This window comes from Equus quagga, chromosome 8 (assembly GCF_021613505.1).
Source record: "Equus quagga isolate Etosha38 chromosome 8, UCLA_HA_Equagga_1.0, whole genome shotgun sequence".
Taxonomy (NCBI): Eukaryota; Metazoa; Chordata; class Mammalia; order Perissodactyla; family Equidae; genus Equus; species Equus quagga.
Window position 1 is genome coordinate 69,035,892 of NC_060274.1, and position 18,484 is coordinate 69,054,375.

An 18,484-nucleotide genomic window follows, 5' to 3' on the forward strand; every position below is an offset into this window, starting at 1 on the left:
TATCATATAGAGGGAAATTTTGAGCATATTATAGTGACATTTGTATGCCCATAGTTCAGTATTACTTAAGATAAAAGAGGATCTTATTTTTTTCTGATTTACCTGTCTACTTCTCCAGCCTAGAATTATAAAGAAGGTTTTAAATTTTCTAATTTAGTCCAATTCCTTTCATCTTATTCTTTGTCTATAGTTTTTTTGTGTAGAAGTTTTAGTCTTCTTGTAGGTAGATATTGGTGGATAAAACATAAGAAAGGATTCTATGGCCAGTAATTTTAGTAAATGTCGTGTGGTTATTTTGTCTCTTGAAGGATTTCAAATGCATACTGGAGCTATGAGAAATACTACTGTTTAGAAAAATGATTAATTTTCCTTATTCATCCTTTTTCTTAACTTAGTTTATCCAAGAGCACTTTTTTCAGGACACATATTTTATTGTAGCATAGAGTACCATATGAAGCAGCTTTGGAAATGGTGTTCTAGAGGCTGTGGATTACTTGCAGCAGGATCACCTGGGGTAATTGTTAAAATGTGGATTTTGGATCCATCGTAGAGCTAATGAATTAGAATTAGGGAGTTGGGCTAAGCAGACTTCTTAGGTTTTATTGTTACGCAGACTAAAGGTTGAAAATAACTATCTAGATAACATTTATGATTATTACTCTTTTCCTTCCTTCTTCCCTCCCTTCCATCAATCCATACAGCAACTCAGAAAACCTTTAATGAGCATGTTCAGTTGGCAGGTACCTGATCAAGGGATGTAAGAATGAGAGATGCAGAAGAGAGTGATCCATCATTTTGATCTTGATCCTACCATTTAGGCTGAGTTCCTATTGTTACCTTAATTTTATGTCTGTCATTTTTGTTTCAGAGTTTTATTAACATTTAAAATTATTAGATGGAATGGCTAAAAGTGAGGCACTCTCGTTTCTTAACATTCTGGTAATTGTGGGAATTGAGGTGTATGACTGCCTGCTAGTTTGTTCAAGTACCTTTCATAATAAATCATTGCTTTATCTCCTCCTTTTAAAAATTTTTAAACTGTTGTTCCTAATATCTTTTTAGTATTATGCTTTTTATTCTAGTATATATATTACTTTTTGGGATATTGCATCCTTAAATTCCTTATAATTGTATTTTTGCTTTTGTTAGTTTTATTTTTCCTGCCATTATTGATTAAAGTGTAATTCATTTCACGTCATATTATTCTATCAAAATTTTGAATAAAATTTTACCTTCATGACATAGAGGATTCATGACATACCCTAAGTTTTAATTTCTCAATGCAAAATAATATATCACTCAGTAAAACTGTTAAATAATCATTTGTTCTATAACTTTCTATTTCTGTTAAATTTGTTATGTTCCCTTGGGTTACAGTGATAACAATTTTTAGAAAAATAGTTTTGGTTATTTCATGCTACTAAGAGTGATTTTTCTCTTGTTTCATGTAATCCATTTTGTAGGGTATGTGAATTGGTATTCTGTTAGAAAAAATTTATTTTTAAAAATTCTGACTTTACACTAAAGTGTAAATAGCACTTTAGTCTCTTTTTTGAAGGGTTGTCTCTTTGGAGTTGTTCAAGAACCATCAAAAATATGAAATAATCAGGGCTGGTTTAGGTGAATTCCCATTTTTATTGAATAGTTTTTTTCACCCCCTGTTTTTACATTCTTTTTATACTTTATATCTTTATTTTTAAAAATAGTATCATGGTATGGTAGTAAAGGAGTGACAGGGAGAAGGAAGGGATTCACGTGTTGGAATATTTGAGTAAATCCTGGTATATTGCTACTATTAATTTAACTTCTGTTTATCCATCTTGCTAATAAATCCAACCATTTTATTATTTCATATTTCTTTCTACTACTTGACCATTGATATTTTACTTGATTACACTTTTCAAAGGTAGGTAAGTCAAAAGAGGATGTAGGGGGTTAGTTTACTTTTAAACAAGATGGTTTAATAATAATACCTAACATTTCTTGAGGACTCATCATATGCCAGACACTGTACTAATCTTCCATCCTACTCCCCATTTTAAAAAATGTTAGTGTTTGTTATAACTCCTGTTTTAGTGAAAATGAAACTGAGGCACAGAAAGCTTGCGTAAGTTAACTGTGATCTCACAGATAGTAAGCAGAATAGGACTTGGACCCAGATAACTTAAAATTGGAACTCATGTCTTCTCTGAAGTCTGTAGAAGAACATTTAATTGATGCACAAATGGAGCTGTTGTAAAACACATGGTTGTTAGGTAGCATAGTTGAGGATGTGGTGCTCTGATTTGATAGCACAATGTTCATGTGTCTTTCTGCAACATGGTGATATCTATGGGAAGCCAGGCACATATCCCCTTACTAACTTTCATAACTGAGTTCATTCACATTCAGTATTAGATGTGACATACTTTTCTTTGTACTTTCAATTGAGTGTGAACAGTTTTCCTTTTCAAGCTTGTGCAAGAGCATTGCATCACTCCTATCAATCACAGTATAATAAGTGTAGAAGTTAATAAAATGTTTGAAGGTTATTCTACCTTGAGGAAATTGATATTTAAAAAATCAAGCAAAAAGAAAAGAAAAGGGCTGGCCCCGTGGCCAAGTGGTTAAGTTTGCATGCTCCGCTTCGGCAGCCCAGGGTTTTGCCGGTTTGGATCCTTGGCGTGGACGTAGCACCACTCATCAGGTCATGTTGAAGTGGCACGCCATGTAGCACAATCAGAGCCACTCACAACTAGAATATACAATTATGTTGTACTAGAGGGCTTTGGGGAGAAGAGGAAGAAAAAAAGATTGGCAACAGATGTTAGCGCAGGTGCCAATCTTAAAAAAAAGGAGAAAATTAGAAGCAGCAAATCAATAAGTACACTGACAGCATGTGTATATATGAACTACTAGTATATGTTTATTTTGCTGTTCTTCTATGTTGGTTTGCTTTTTTCCCTCCAAATTTTGGATACTATAACACCTGCTGTGGGAAGAAAGAGTGTGTGCTTTTGTATTGAGAGTGAAGATGGAGAAGTACATAGTGGTTTTCTTTCCTATTTTTTTTCTTTCCTAACTAGTCACTCCAAATCTATGCTAAAGCATTTGGCTTATTGCATCTCAGCTTTTTTGATTAAGCAATGAATACCTTTTTGCTTTGTTCACTTGGTTTGATCAGTGTTGAGAGAGATGGGCCCATAGGCTCCGTCTTTGTGCTCCGCTGCCTGCTTTGTGCCAAACAAGGCTGCTGTTAGAAGAATGGGAGCCACTTTTCCCTGCTGACAGGCACTTTCCATTTGTCATTGCCAGAGAGTGCAACGGCGGATAGAACACTTCGGCAAGCCTTACTATATTTTTATTATTTGGATACTGAAGAAAGTCATTTTTCATTTCATTCCACTCTGGTTTCCTTAATAAGGATTTATAGAAATCTGAACGAATACAGCATATTTGAGACAGTAGATTCAATAAGATATAGATGCTTTTCAAAGTGAGTAGTCCCAGTACTACTTTTTTCTCCTAGATTTTTTTCTACCCAAAGGTGATAAAAAGATTGAGAAAAGTTACTTGAAAAAAATTATGGCACTAAAGATTTAGTGTTTAAAAAATGGGTTAAAAGAGCTATTTCTAAGTGTACGAATGAAAATACTATGCTTTCAGAAAGTGCTCTTCCTGTGTAAACATGCAGATTCTCTCTCATATTTTAATGTTATCTCATATTTAATTGTTAGGTTACCATCAACTTCTTTTTGAAATTTATTATTCTGAATGTTAGAATTATTTTTAAATTAAATTTTAACTATGAAAGTAACTTGTGAATACTTTTTTGTTGTAAGAAATTCAAAAATGTAATTAAAGTCTCCCTTGACTTTCCTCCCAACATTATCCTTCCCCAACCCAATTCACATGCCTTAAATCTACCTTTCTTACAGGGGTACGTATTTTGAACTTTAATTGTCTGGCATTTCTTTGATTTATTTGTCAAAAAAATAAGAAAAAAAACATCAGTGAACCATATGGAAAAGTAGTAGGGGGATTGTTCAAGAGACATAGAAATAGTCAAGTATTAATAAGTAAAAGAGGAATGATCTAGTTTTAGACAATTCTTCTCATATTGTTTGCTGCTCCAGAGAGATGACTTTGTAACATCTTCTTAAATTGGCTCACAAATAGACTATCTCCAGTATTTCAGCGTCTCAGTAAGCAATATTCTCGTTTTATAACTGGGTACAAATAAAAGGACTAAGTCTAAAGGAGAAAAAGGATCAAATAGCATACTTTTATTTAACTTTTATCTGTTATTTACTGTGTATTTTATATTAATTGAATTGTCATAACTACCCTATGAAGTAGTTATTAATATCATCACCGTTTTACAAATGAGAAACTGAGGCAAAGAGTTTAAGTAACTTTCCTAAGGACATACAGCTTCTAAGTGGTAGAGCCCGGAATCAAACTTAACTAGCTCCTGAGCTCATACTTTTAACCACTTTATTATGCTGCCTTCCTAGACAAGATTACTAGTACTTGTTCCTGGCAGGTCTCTTTGGGCCAAAATCACAGGCTCCTCATGCTTCCAGCAGCTTAGTGACTAGGGGTTTGGTGAGGAAAATGGAAGTCATTTTGTGGAGAATTATGGGCTTATACCACTGTTGGCATAGCTGGGGGTGTGGGTGTCAAGAAAGCTGTGACCATAGGTTGGAGGAGCTCTGCTGAACATCAGGGAAATTTATTGTCAGTGAAATATCTGCCCTGAAGCACCAAGCAGGTGGTGGGAGCTGACATTAGGTCAGCAAACTTGATGGTGGAGATCTCAGCCTGAAGGGCACTGTTGAGTGGATGGAAAAATGAGAGTATGTGGGGAAGTCTCCGTAGCCTGCCAGGACTGTGAAGAGGGAGCCAGCGGAAAGGTCTGCAAGGCTGCAACATCTGAAATAGCTAAGCATCTGACTCCCATGACCTCCTGAGAAAAATGGCTTTCACTTTACTTATCTGTTTCAAGTCCGAGGTTACTAACATGGAACTATACAGGGGAGGGGACTGTGGGAAATGTGGTCTCTAGTTTTAGACAGAGTAGGGAAGGTGGTGGTGGTGGTGGTGATGGTGGAGGTGTCTGCCAGATTGAGCACAGATAATCTAGCATAATAACCAACTGCACTTTAAAAAAATGTCTAATATAGTCCTTACTCGGCCCAAGGTAGGTACCCTAAAAAGTAACATTTCCAGATTCCTCTTCCCCTGCCCCATTCTCTTTCCTCTTTGAGCACTGTGATATTGTCTTTTTCATCCATATTCTCCCAGTTCTGAGCGTTGTGCAAGGCATGCAGTAAGTTCTTGATAAGATGGTTAAAGGAATCACTGACAGCAAAAGTACACACGGTGACTTGAGTTGTAAAAGACCAAGAGGATAACCTCAGTGTAGGGCAAAGAAGGCCAACCTGAGCTTTTTAAGGGCTCAGCAGTATTTAAAGAGGGAAAGCAGGCATCTGATTCTCCCCTTAGCACCTCCAGAAAGGAATGCAGCCCTGTCAACACCTTGATTTTAGCCCAGTAACACCCATGTCAGAATTTTGACCTACAGAACTGTAACGTAAATTTGTTTTGTTTTAAGCCACTAAATTTGTGATAATTTGTTATGGCAGTGATAGAAACGAATATAGAGAGTGACTTCTATGTTTCTTTTCACATTTAAAACTGAATGGGAAAATGATTTATAACACTATATAGTTTTTACTTGACACCGTCAATGTTGGAAATGATGACACATTCATTCATACTTTGGAAAGTTCCATTAGTGCATACTCACTTGAATGCTTTATATCATTAAATGATATAGAGTCAATAGGTGGATTTTGCAATGTTTAGTTTTTTCATCATTGACGAAAATTGAAATAATTTTGTAAGTGGCATTTTAGCTTTATTTAGATATAATCTACACAAAAAATTTGGTCGTTTAAGCAGTAATAGAAAATTGGTTTATTATTTTTTGAAGTTTGCTACAATTAAAATTAACTCTTAATCCAGTTATGGCTCATATTTTTTTATAATAGCTTTGTTGAAATATAGTTCACATAGCATACAATTCATCCATTTAAAGTTGTACAATTCAGTGATTTTTAGTCTATTTATAGAATTCTGCAGCCATTATCACAGTCAGTTTTAGACCATGTTCATCACTCCCCCCGTAAAAAAAATTCTGTACCCATTAGCAGTGCCTCCATGCCTCACTCTCCCAACTCCAAGCCCTAGGAACTATTAGTCTACTTTCTGTCACTCTGGATTTGCCTATTCTGGACATTCCATATAAATGGAGTAATGCAGTATGTGGTCTTTTATGACTGGACTTTTTTCACTTAGCATTATATTTTCAAGATTTATTCTTGTTATAGCATGTATCAGTACTTCATTTCTTTTTATTTTTGTATAATACTTCATTGTATGAATATACCAGATTTTATTTGTCCATTTGTCCATCACTTGATGGACGTTTATGGGATTTTTCTCCTCCATTTTTTGGTTGTTATAAATCACAATGCTATGATATTCATGAATTTTCACTGATCTTGGCTATATACCTAGGAGTAGAATTGCTGGGTCATATGAGAACTCTAATTTTTTTTTTTTTTTTAAAGATTTTATTTTTTTCCTTTTTCTCCCCAAAGCCCCCTGGTACATAGTTGTATATTCTTCGTTGTGGGTCCTTCTAGTTGTGGCATGTGGGGACGCTGCCTCAGCGTGGTTTGATGAGCAGTGCCATGTCCGCACCCAGGATTCGAACCAACGAAACACTGGGCCGCCTGCAGCGGAGCGGGCGAACTTAACCACTCGGCCACGGGGCCAGCCCCATGAGAACTCTAATTTTAATGTTTGAGGAACTTCCAGACTTTTCCAGAGTGGCTGTACTATTTCCAATTCTCAACTGCAGTGTATGAGGGCTCTAATTTTTCCACATCCTTACCAACGCTTATTATTGTCTGTCCTTTTGATTATAGCCATACTAGTCGGGGTGAAGTGGTATCTCATTGTGGTTATGATTTGCACTTCTTGTTGGCTAGTGACACTGATGATCTTTGAAAAGAAAAAATGATGCATCTCCCTTTCCCGCTCTGTTACCTGTGCTATGTAACAGTTCTAAAATGATGTTTCTAGTTGGACTCTTAAACAAATGAAAAATGACTGAGATTATACATGAGTTGTAAGGCATTAATTAATTCTCAATTATTATTGCCATAATCCCCCAGTTGTAGCTCATATGAGCTAAGAAAGCAAAACCTAATGTGATATTATGATGAAGTTCTAGAAGGATACTCTGAGGAATAATAGAAGGATTATTCCCATGGCACTTTTTCTTTTGCTGCCCTTATCACAATTGTAATTAAGTTTTTTGTATGTTTATTAGTTTAATTAATGAAAGAACAGAGACTTTTTACATAATATAGATCTAAGGATTTATCTTTAAATATTTAAACTTCTATTACATGAATGCTAGGATAAGTTCAGGCAGTAAAACTGGGACCAACAATTAGAACTGTCTTACATTGGAGCATGCTGCCTTGTTCTTTGGACTAGTTGAGGCTACATGACTATCAGGGATATTTTTTGAAGGGTTTTCTGCATTGGGTAGAGAGAGGATTATATGAAATAATATTTGATTTTAAGATATGCATGAAATAACCATGATTAAATCCAGATTCCTTTGACCTCTTTATATTGTGAGTCCTTCTTTACGTTTGTAGTCCAGTAGCCGTCTTTATTCTCACAGTTACCCAGCAGCCTAGTTACCCAGCTACCTCTTGCCTTCACTTACAATTCCAGTATCTTATCTGAATCCTCTGTTTAGTCATTTTAGTAACGCTTTTGCTACCACCTTGATTCTTTTATCCTCTTGCTAATCTGAACTCTCTTTTTCCATTCCTGCCTGAGGATTGCAAGCATCACAATTTTTTTTAGTTTGTTAGGTATTTTCTCTATTTCCATCTTTAAGATAAATGTAGAGTTTTATATCATTATATTAAGGGTATTAAATATATGACTCACTCTTAAATTTAAGAACAATTTTGATTGTAGTTGAGATTTTGAGAGATCTGAGCAGTATATGGTTTTATTTTTATACTTCACCTTAGTTGCACTATGTTTATAAATAATTATTCATGTACTTATTTCTTTGGTATCCATGACTCCTGGACCTGAACTCCACGTGGACAGGAGCTGTCCTGTTCACCACTGTATGTCCACTACTACAGGGTTTGGTTCACAGTAGGTACTTAGTCACTATATCACAAATGAGTTCTTTCCACCTTCCCTGTGGCTGTGCGTCTGAAGCCAGTGTACTTTGGAAGAGTCTTTCTTCTAGCCTTTTATTGTTAGGAAGGGAATTGCTACCTTTCTCCTTGTATATTAATCATATTTCATTGGTGAAACTATAGAATTACCATAAAGGCAGCCTGGGATACCTCTGTTTAAGTACCTTGTTATTTAGACATTTTCTCTGCATTATTTTTTATGTGAAAACTTTTCACTTGCTTTTAGGCAAAGAAATTACTTTTGAAGAAAATATAAATTAGCTTACCCATGTCTCTTTTGAAGTTACTTTAAAATTGATGTCTGTACTTTTTGGCATATTTTCTAATAGCTTTAATGTGACTTGAAAGCTTTCATATTTTCTTTACATTCTGTGTCATCTAGCAACTTTTCATCTTTTATACAAGTGCCAAAGGACTTGTTGGGACCTCTCTTTCCAGTAGTCTTTTACACACATGCATCATCTTCTTCTCTCTTTGAAGTTGTCAGATCTTTCTTCCTTTCTCATACATTTTTATTTTGTTTTATATATCTACTCTTTTGGAAAATAAATGCAATAAAAAATCAAAGTACTTTTTAGCAGCTTTGACTAAAACCATATTGTTTTTCAGGATGTACCATTTTTTATAGATCATTATTTTGGAAGTAGACTTAAACACATTGTTAATCTGTTTTTCATCTTACTTAACACTGTAAATCAATAGCCTGTTCCAAGTGGCGGTCTTCATTTGAGAGATAATCAAATATCCTAGAGTCTGTGTTCATTTTGTTTGTTTTTAAACTACTTTTATGCGGATGCAAAGTAGTATCCTTTTTAGCAGAGTTACAGCTTAAGTCCTGACAATTTGAAAATCTGGAATATGTTTTATATGTATATAATTTTTTGATGCTAGTTTAATGGTAATGTAGAAACATTTTGATTCTGCCTTATTGAAATGACTAAAGGTTCCTATGCATTGTTTCCATGTCTTACTTTGTTATCTTTGTACCGTTTTAATTAAATCTGGGAAGAAAGAGTTATGTTTGGCGGCTTTAGATATCAGAGTTATTATTGAGTCTATTGTCAGACTCAAGGTGACCTCTGAAGTACTAAACAGAATATATAACCTCTATGTGTCATATATCCTGAGAAGAAACCTTGGCAAACATTTTTCTGGTGAACTGGACCATAATTAACTCAGCTTGGCTCACATGGAAGAGATCCTCTGTGGGTGTCCTTAGCTGAAGGAATCCTATTCAGAACCCAGAGGTGCCTGCTGTGCTTTTGGCCTCTTGAAAATCTATCATTTTTATTTATTTCCAGGAGTATGAAATAAAGAGAATTAGGAATAGGCAGAGCTTCAGAATTTTACGTATTTTGAATATACCATTATCTATGAGAAGAGTTTTATAGGAACACATTTATTATGTGAAATGTATGTTTTTTATATTTTTAGGTTTGTGGTTATTTCAATTTATAGTGTTAGCCAAATGGGTCATGATTTTCTTTTTATTCTTCCGCGTATTTTCCTATCCCTCTTAATATAAATTAAATTAGATAAAAATACACCCTATAGCCAGTTGACAAGAAGGGAAAACACTCACTTTTGGTGATCACCATTCCATCTGTTGTATGCTGATAACTAGCAGAAACAGATGACAGACACTTTGTTCATACCTTGTTTCTATATATAACATTTTTCTTTTGAATATTTTATGAGCTTTAATATATAATTATTTTAAATAGATTGTTTTATAATTGGAAAACAAATACTTAGTTTTTGAGGGGAAATATGTATATATATAAACTTTACATTGAGGCATTTTGAACACCTGTCAGACAGCTGCTGACATTTATTCCTCAGCATCCATCTGAGGATATTTAGCTTGGCAGAGGTTTTCAAGGTTTGACTTAATTGTCATAATTAATATTAAGTTTGAAATTTTGCTCATGAATAAACATTTTCTCTTTTTATATATAAATTACATAGGGAGGCTTTCCTTAGATTTCCACTAATCACATGTGGCTTATTTATTAATTGTCATTTGTATAAATGTTGATTTGTCATCAAAAAGATAATGGTTAAATTTAGAGAAAATAGTGTACAAATGAATATGTGAAATGCATCTTCATGATATCAAAGATGTTGAGGCACTGTCTTTTAGTTTTATATTTAGTTCGTTTGTAAAATGAATCATTCTAACCTTGGAAAAATCCTCATGCATCTGACTTAATTGTAAATTAAAATAACCCCAGCTCTAAAGAATTAATTAAAACTTGTTACGTTTTCTAGTTCAAATGAGTGAAGTTATTGAAACATCTAATTATTTGTTTCAGATGAATAAGCTATTAAGATGATGCTTCGTAGCTAAAAATATTTTTTCTTTTCTAATTTAGATACTTTGTCTCTACTACCATGCCACTCTCTTTGTGATGCTTTTATCACCTCCTGTTTCAAGTAGACAGATAAAGAGCCAGGTGATCTAAACAGCTTGGATTGTCATTGTTCCTTAGGCAAATAAAGTGCTTAAAAAATGATAAAACAGGGCTGGCCCGGTGGTGCAGCGGTTAAGTGTGCACGTTCTGCTTCAGTGGCCTGAGGTTCTCTGGTTCAGATCCCGGGTGCGGACATGGCACTGCTTGGCAAGCCATGCTGTGGCAGGTGTCCCACATATAAAGAAGTAGAGGAAGATGGGCATGGATGTTAGCTCAGGGCCAGTCTTTCTCAGCAAAAAAGAGGAAGATTGGCAGATGTTAGCTCAGGGCTCATCTTCCTCAAAAAAAAAAATGATGAAACAGAAAAAAATAAGAATGTGTGAAGATTTGGAGCAAGTTTCAAACTTTCATTTACTTTTAGTAGCTTAATAATTGCAAAAGGAAGCACAATGTGGAATTGAACCCTCAACTGATCATTTGAACTTTAAGGTAATTTATCTGTCTTAAGATCTAAAGCACATACTTGTTAAATAAATTATCCCTTCTTCCACATGCTGTTTTCACCCTGCTGCCTTATTTATTTTGTTTCTAAAATAGTGTCAGCCTCTGTGTATATCATGAAGTGACCACTTGGTTATGAATACTTCTATCCATCTAAATTAGGGCAAGTTCTTTGAAAACTGAAATTTATTGAATCATTTCTCCCTCTTTTTAGCTCCCCTTACGTTTTCTGATTCATTCAGGGATACCATGTTTAAGAGATCTTGTTTGTTGTAATCATAGGCAGTTATGTTGTCATGTTTTCAGTTGCTGCTGCTTCATTCAAACTAGAAAAAAACCCAGAGCTCTTAACATTTTCTTAGTTGAAGGACTTGGTATTGTCAAGAGTTGTGTTTGGATTAAATCTTATGTTTTTTCCGTTGGAAATGTTAGTGATGTGATAAATACTAAAGAAGCTTGCTGTTGTTTACTTTGGTAATGGATGATGCTAGTCATGGTATTGTAAGGGTACCAAAATGGGTGGAATATAGTGTCAACTTGAGATATTGAAGTTTCCTTTCTGTTGGGTATAATTCTCTGGTTTACTTTACTTGTTTTGAAATATAAGAATTTTTCGTTTAGGCATCACAGTGTTACAGTTTATTTAAGTATTCAAGTGAGAGTGAGAGATTTGCTTTCTCGTGATAATTTTGCTCATCTCTATTTGGGATTAAATTATTAATTTTGGATTTGGCATGCAAGAAAAATCACCAAAATGAGAGTTGAGATACCTGGATTTGAGTTTTATTTCTGTCAGTTACCTGCTGTGTGATCATCAAGTCACCTCCTGGGGCTGCTTTTTCAGAGCTTTAAGATGCTATTATTTCATGTTGAGTTGTTACCTTTCTTTTTCTGGCTGGAAATTGTTTATGTTGCTTATGTTTAGTTATTTAAAATTACTGCAGGAATACATCAACAATTACCATTTAGTAATAAATGCACTTAATTTAAAATGTTTGTTTTAGGTAATTGTAAATATACTCATTCATTTTAAAAATAGCACTTCAATAAAAAATATACGTAGTTGTATAAGAAGGAATTTATAAATATAGAGAAATGTAACCATGCCATTGTGTGATAGGATCACTAATTGACATTATGCTTTATGATGCTAATTATAGTATGGATATGAAAAACTTCCAATTGATGGAATCATACCAGATGTTTGAAGATTTAAATTATTAATCAGAAATGGTGAATAACTGTATAGAGTCAAAAGAATTGAAAACAAAATCTTGGAGCATTCATATATATACTTCAAAAATTAATTCAATGATTAGATGATTCATTTGCTACTTTATTACCTAAAAGATGGGTTGAATGAAAAGAAATATGGAAATGTGTGAAGGCCTTTTCAGCATTCTTAGGTGTTTATAGAACTAAAATGAGTAATTTGAATATTTTCCTGTTAATAAAGGTCATTATTTCTGATCACCTTATTGAAATATCCTATATACATAAATTATGCAAATTAAAAAATAGAATTATTAGAGAAGGGAAGAATAACTTACTCTTTGTCAGTTTTATTATTTGTATTATCTAGTGTAATCATTTATGAGTTTCAGTCTAACGACTTATTATTTATTTCATTAAACAAATTTATTGAGCCTTTATGTAATACGTATTGTATTAATTTATTTGGGTCTAGAAAGGGGAATATGACCAGTTTTGGGATGAATTATGTTGGGGGACAGAAATTGAAGCATAAAGGACAAGAATGTCACAGAAGGGAAAGATGAGTAGATAAAGAGCTTAGAACTTGGATAAATGTCAGTATTAAGGACTCTTCTGCACTGATGTTCTCATACTTTAATGTGTGTGTGACTTGGGCATCTTGTTAAAAGGCAGATTCTAATTCAGTATATTGTGGTGAGCATGAGATTCTACATTTCTACCCAACTCCTAGGGGATGCCAGTGCTTATGAGCCATGGTGGATATTTTAAGGAGCAAGGCTCAGTACTGTTCTTGGGAAGTAAGAATAGATGTAGGGCTTGCATTTAAAGCCTTTTCCTGGATACGGTCTTCTTCTTCCTAATTCCTTCCATAATGTAATTAAAACATACTGATTGGCAGTACAAATATAAATGAATACATAGTGTATAACCTTACTTTTTTTGAATGACTAGTTTAGTCAACTCCTGGTTATGCAGATGAAGATTAAACTGTGCAGTTAGCCATGTTGTTAAATGACAAGGGACTCCATATATCATGAAGAAGTGAAATGACAGTAATTTGGGAAAACATCAGTGTATTTATATAGGACAGCAATTCTGTTTAGAATGATTTAATACCTACTCTAACTTGGGAATGTTCTTTGCCATCACCAGTCAGACAAAGTAATTTGTGGAAGTGCTGCCTCCTTTCTCTTCCGGTCTCTAAAGGGCAGTGGTACGCACATGGGGATATCAAGTCTACAGAGGCTGTGCTACCAGGGTGAAGACTTTTCACATGTTGGCTGCAAATACTGTTGTACTTATATTAATTTTAAACATTTGGATGTCGTCTTTCAAATGGTAAACGTGTTCTGAAATATAGGTTGTAAATCTTAAGTTTAAAATAAGTCATTTATATCGTATTTAGTTAGTTTTATTTCAACTAGGATTTGGGGACCATCTGAGATTGTTTCTTCCCAATTTTTTTTATGGCTGTTAAAAATTGTTTGTTTATGTTACTCAAACGTGTATGCACATATGCATACAAGGGCATGCAATAGATGTAGTATGAGTATAGGTTTAGCATTTCAGCTGTGGAAGTCATATAAGATAAGTTATGAAAATTTAAATGCTCTGCCTAAGTCATAATTGTGTGACATATATGAAGTGTTGAAAAAATCCTTCAAACAAATTTTGGAGAACTTATTTTTCCTATCAGATACTTGTGTTATTTGAAAGTAAAGCACTGTAACAAGTATTTAATTTGTCATGTTTTTATTTTCTGGGACATAAATTGTAACAAAGTGCAATAGAGCAATACAGCATTAATTAGAAATACTAATTTTCCAAGTGCTTAACTTAAAGCAGTAACATTTAACAGAGAAAATTTATTTTTATTATTAATTAAACATTAGATATTTTTGTGGATTTTTTTTTTTTTTTAGAGAACCCGAGGACGAAAACGAAGCTTCATTCCTGAGGAAGAAAAACATGAGGTTGGAATAAGTTAAGCATTTTTACACAGTCTAAAATTTGAGAAACTTTCTTGCTTAAAATTATTTCTGTTTTCCTCATATCTCGATTTTGTTTTCCCTTGTGTGGCAGGAAAGAGTTCCCAGAGAGAGAAGACAAAGGCAGTCTGTGTTACAAAAGAAGCCCAAGGCTGAAGACTTACGAACGGAATGTGCAACTTGCAAGGGAACTGGAGACAACGAAAATCTTGTCAGGTAAGTTGGATCCTGAGACCTTGTCTTCAGGGGATTAAAATTCCATCTTCATCATTTTCTCATCACAGATATAATGGGGGAAAAATCACAGTGTAGGACCTTTCTTAAAATCTTGGTTAGTGGAAGCGGTACTTCAGAAACCGATTTCATCCACTTATTCACCTGCCGCACATGGTTATTCTCTGGATTTGGATGTAATTAAGAGTGGTAATCTAGATTTTGAACACAAGAGATTTCATTTTCCCTTGGCAAGAGAAGTTGACGATGCTCTGTATATAGAGGCCACCAAAATAATTTGATCCAAACACTTTGTACTAAGATTATCATGTTTTATGTCATAAAACAATAAAATTACTAAGCTCTGCTGGCATATTATAAAAGTTGAAGTTTATTAGCAGTAATAAGACAGATACTTTTTATGGACGAGAGCTTCATTAGCACTTCCTTACCATTTATCAAAACAAATGTGTTAAATGCTTCTCTCTTATGAAATAAAGAAAGGTGAAAAGATGGCCTAGATAGATTATTTTGGTTTGTTTTTTGTTTGTTTTCTTCTTTGTTTCTTTGTTTTGTTTTGGTACTTTTTTTGTTTTATCAGACATAATGCTAACCAGGAATCTCAGCTGATGTTGTACAGTGGCTATTCCTGAGGGTCCAGACACTACTCATTTTAGCCATTTTCCTCTTTGCTGAGATGAAGAAATTGCTCAAAACGCTGGGTGAGATGGAGGAGTGGGTGGGTGAACAAAAGGAGACCTCGTCTAAAAGAGGGATCACTCTCTCAAAGGACAGTGACACAAGGAACATTTCAGTATGTTAAGGGAACCCTTTCTGATTTCTTTCAAAAATTGTCTTATGATAAAGTCCTATTAAATTAACTGAGAGCACAGAAATTAAATGTTTCAAAAAGAATAAGTTGATAAAATATTGTTATGTAATTTTAAACATTTACTTCCAAAATGATGTCATCTATTTGTCATTAAAAATATAATTTCTATTTGTTTTAATTGCTCAAATAAAGGCATATAGTTTTAAATTTGTGAGTTTTTTTTACACAGTCATTGAAGAATATAAGGAGAAAATAAAAATTCCAGTGAAGAAATACAGAGTGCTTCAACAAAGTTAAGAAAGTTTGTATATTTGGCCAGTGTTTTTTGAAGTAGTTTGTGTAGAAAATCGTGAGCACTCTCCTGGAGGTTAAACTCATTTAAATTTAGGATAAAATAGGTCCCGTATCAGAAGATAGACATGAATAATTTCTGACCACAATAAAATTTTCTGAGTTATGTAAAAAAACAAATCCCAAGCATAAAAATAACATAATGGAGTGCTTAATGCAATAAAAATAAACAAACAAAAAGAAAAAAGCATAAGAGCAATCTTACATAATGAACAAAAGTTCAATATATAAGAAATTCTCTTGGACTTGAGGGTAGCATTGTGGGGCATGATCAATTTGAAACAGTAATTAAAAACTTAGAGAGCTGGTTAACCTCTTTTTAATTATATGAACCTATATAAATATCCACCCTCATTCCTTTTCTCTAAGATAGTGGCTTGATTCAGGCTTTTTTGCTATAGCAACTATACGTTTTTACTAAGTTTTTATTTACTTATTTTGTTTATTTAGTCATGTATTTGAATGAAAGCACTTAGGAAATAACAATTTTTATCTTAAAACACACTTTATAACAAGAGCATCTCCAACACATCATATTTTAGTTGTCTTTAAAAAAAATAGGTGCCATCTTTCTTCAATTCTTGATAAGATTTTTGAATATTAGCCTTCTCATTTATTTAACTAGTTTCTGTTATAAAACTTTCATTCCTAATTGCATTATTATAACATACCAATGTGTGGGATTTTGTGAAAGTCTTCTGGAAGGTAAAGATATTTTTGTTACTCTAGAAATGATGGATATACAAAGTCTTCTTCCTTGGTTTTGCCTTTTTAAGAAGAAAACATCACAGATTTTCTGCAAAGGTTTTAAAGAGGTAATGAAGAGGGAGTTTAAATGTTTTATAAATATTATATATTAATGTTTTTGAGGACAAAATAAACTGACTATAAAGCAATGCCATAAAGTGTTTTATGGTTATGTGTGAATGTTCTATAAAAAATATATATACACATTCAATTTAAGCACTGTTGCACTTGGATTAAAGAATTTATTTTACATAGAATTTCATATGTTTAAAAAGGTGATCTTAAAAGCTAATATCTGCCATTTCCCTAACATCTCTTTTATTTTGTAATTGACACCATTATTCTTTGCAGATCCCCCCAAAAAGTCCACACTTTTATGATTAAGTTGCATCTTAGATATTATGTACACATGCTGTTTTTTTTAACTTTAATTTTAAGACATTTTAAATTGGACTTCATTTTCCCTAAAGATATATTTCAGTGCTTGGTCAGAGACACATTATACCTATTATGTATGTCTATTGGGTTCTCTTATAAAATTAGACTTCCTGGGTCATAATTTAATTGATCATCTTCTACTGAATGTATTGCCTTTATTTTCTCAAGTTCCTTTGCACCGATGCGCTTGACTCACTAGAACCTGCTGTTTAGCAGCCTTGACTTTGAAACCACACTTCCCTATGTAATTCAGGCTGTGTGAATTCTTTCTTAATTATTTTCCTTTATTTATATATGTGTATATGTGAACTTACATGTATAATTTTTTAATGTCATTGGGAAATTGCGTTCAGTTTATCAGTTAACTGTAATAGTAGGTTCCAGCTGTTGTTTTCTGTTTTGCCTCTAAGTTTTTCTCAGGTCTGTGCCGAGTAATTCAGCACTTCTGTCTCAGTTGTTCCTTGTATTATTCATGATCAAAATCATACTGTGCTCCCTTAGGGACTTTGTGAATAATTGCTGAATGATAGTAAATTCTTTTCTGTGTAAAATAGTAGAGTAGTGGTATTATTTATTAATACAAAGGATATATATATGTGGGCTCTGAAATACGGGTTCCAATTGGTCAGTATGTTCCAGTAATAATAAATGCTTATTTTTTACCTTTCAGAGAATGTGCATGTACTGTTTTCGTGTATATTGCTTCTAGAATATGGAGGACAAAAATTTGAGTTTCTTGAAACACGTTCTCTAAAATGATTAGGGTGAACTATTTCTCCTAGACATGGGAAATACGAAAATTATTAAGGTCTTAAAGAGAAAGATGGTTTACAGTATGTTATGGATTTTTTTTTTTAAAGATTTCGTTTTTTTCCTTTTTCTCCGCAAAGCACCCCCTGTACATAGTTGTATATTCTTCGTTGTGGGTCCTTCTAGTTGTGGCGTGTGGGACGCTGCCTCAGCGTGGTTTAATGAGCAGTGCCATGTCTGCGCCCAGGATTTGAACCAACGAAATACTGGGCCGCCTGCAGCGGAGTGCGCAAACTTAACCACTCGGCCACGGGGCCAGCCCCTTCTTATGGGTTTTTTAAAAAACAGTGCTTTCTTTTTTGCCATCTACTTTTTAAATTTAATTAAAAATTACCTTGGAAGTTTCCAGTTAAAAATATATTCCTTTATGTTATTTAGTACAGTTAAATGCTAAGCCAAAGTGAAACTGTCTTGGAATTGTGAGGTCTTTTTTTTTTTTTTAGGTATTTATCTCTTTGTGATGAATGTTTTTTGTTGGAAGTAATTATGGCCGCACTTAGTGATATCTTATTTGTTTTTGTTTACACCATTCCTGGCACATTTAATACTCAATAAATGCTTTATAAATGAATGACTACATAAGTAATGACTGATTATTCTTCTCTGAATTAATAGTAACGTTCGCTATTATAATTTATTCCTAAAACAAATTGGTTACGAAATATAAGTATTTGACGAAGATGTTTA

At 33.6% G+C, this 18,484-nt stretch overlaps 1 protein-coding gene across 6 annotated transcripts in view; it reads left to right on the forward strand.

The window, feature by feature from the left end:
• The window catches only part of PHF14 (PHD finger protein 14), a 200,625-nt gene that overhangs the window by 77,096 nt on the left and 105,045 nt on the right, over positions 1-18,484 (forward strand). For 5 of the 6 annotated variants that reach the window (XR_006889821.1, XM_046670112.1, XM_046670111.1 and 2 more), the window contains exons 15-16: positions 14,341-14,391; positions 14,501-14,622. Coding sequence is in view for 5 of the 6 variants with exons in the window: in XM_046670112.1 (XP_046526068.1) it covers positions 14,341-14,391; positions 14,501-14,622 (173 nt within the window). In the remaining variant the exon portion in view is untranslated. Of the gene's footprint in view, positions 1-14,340; positions 14,392-14,500; positions 14,623-15,220; positions 15,686-18,484 lie in introns of those variants that run through there. The other variant, XM_046670115.1, reaches the window with a different exon arrangement.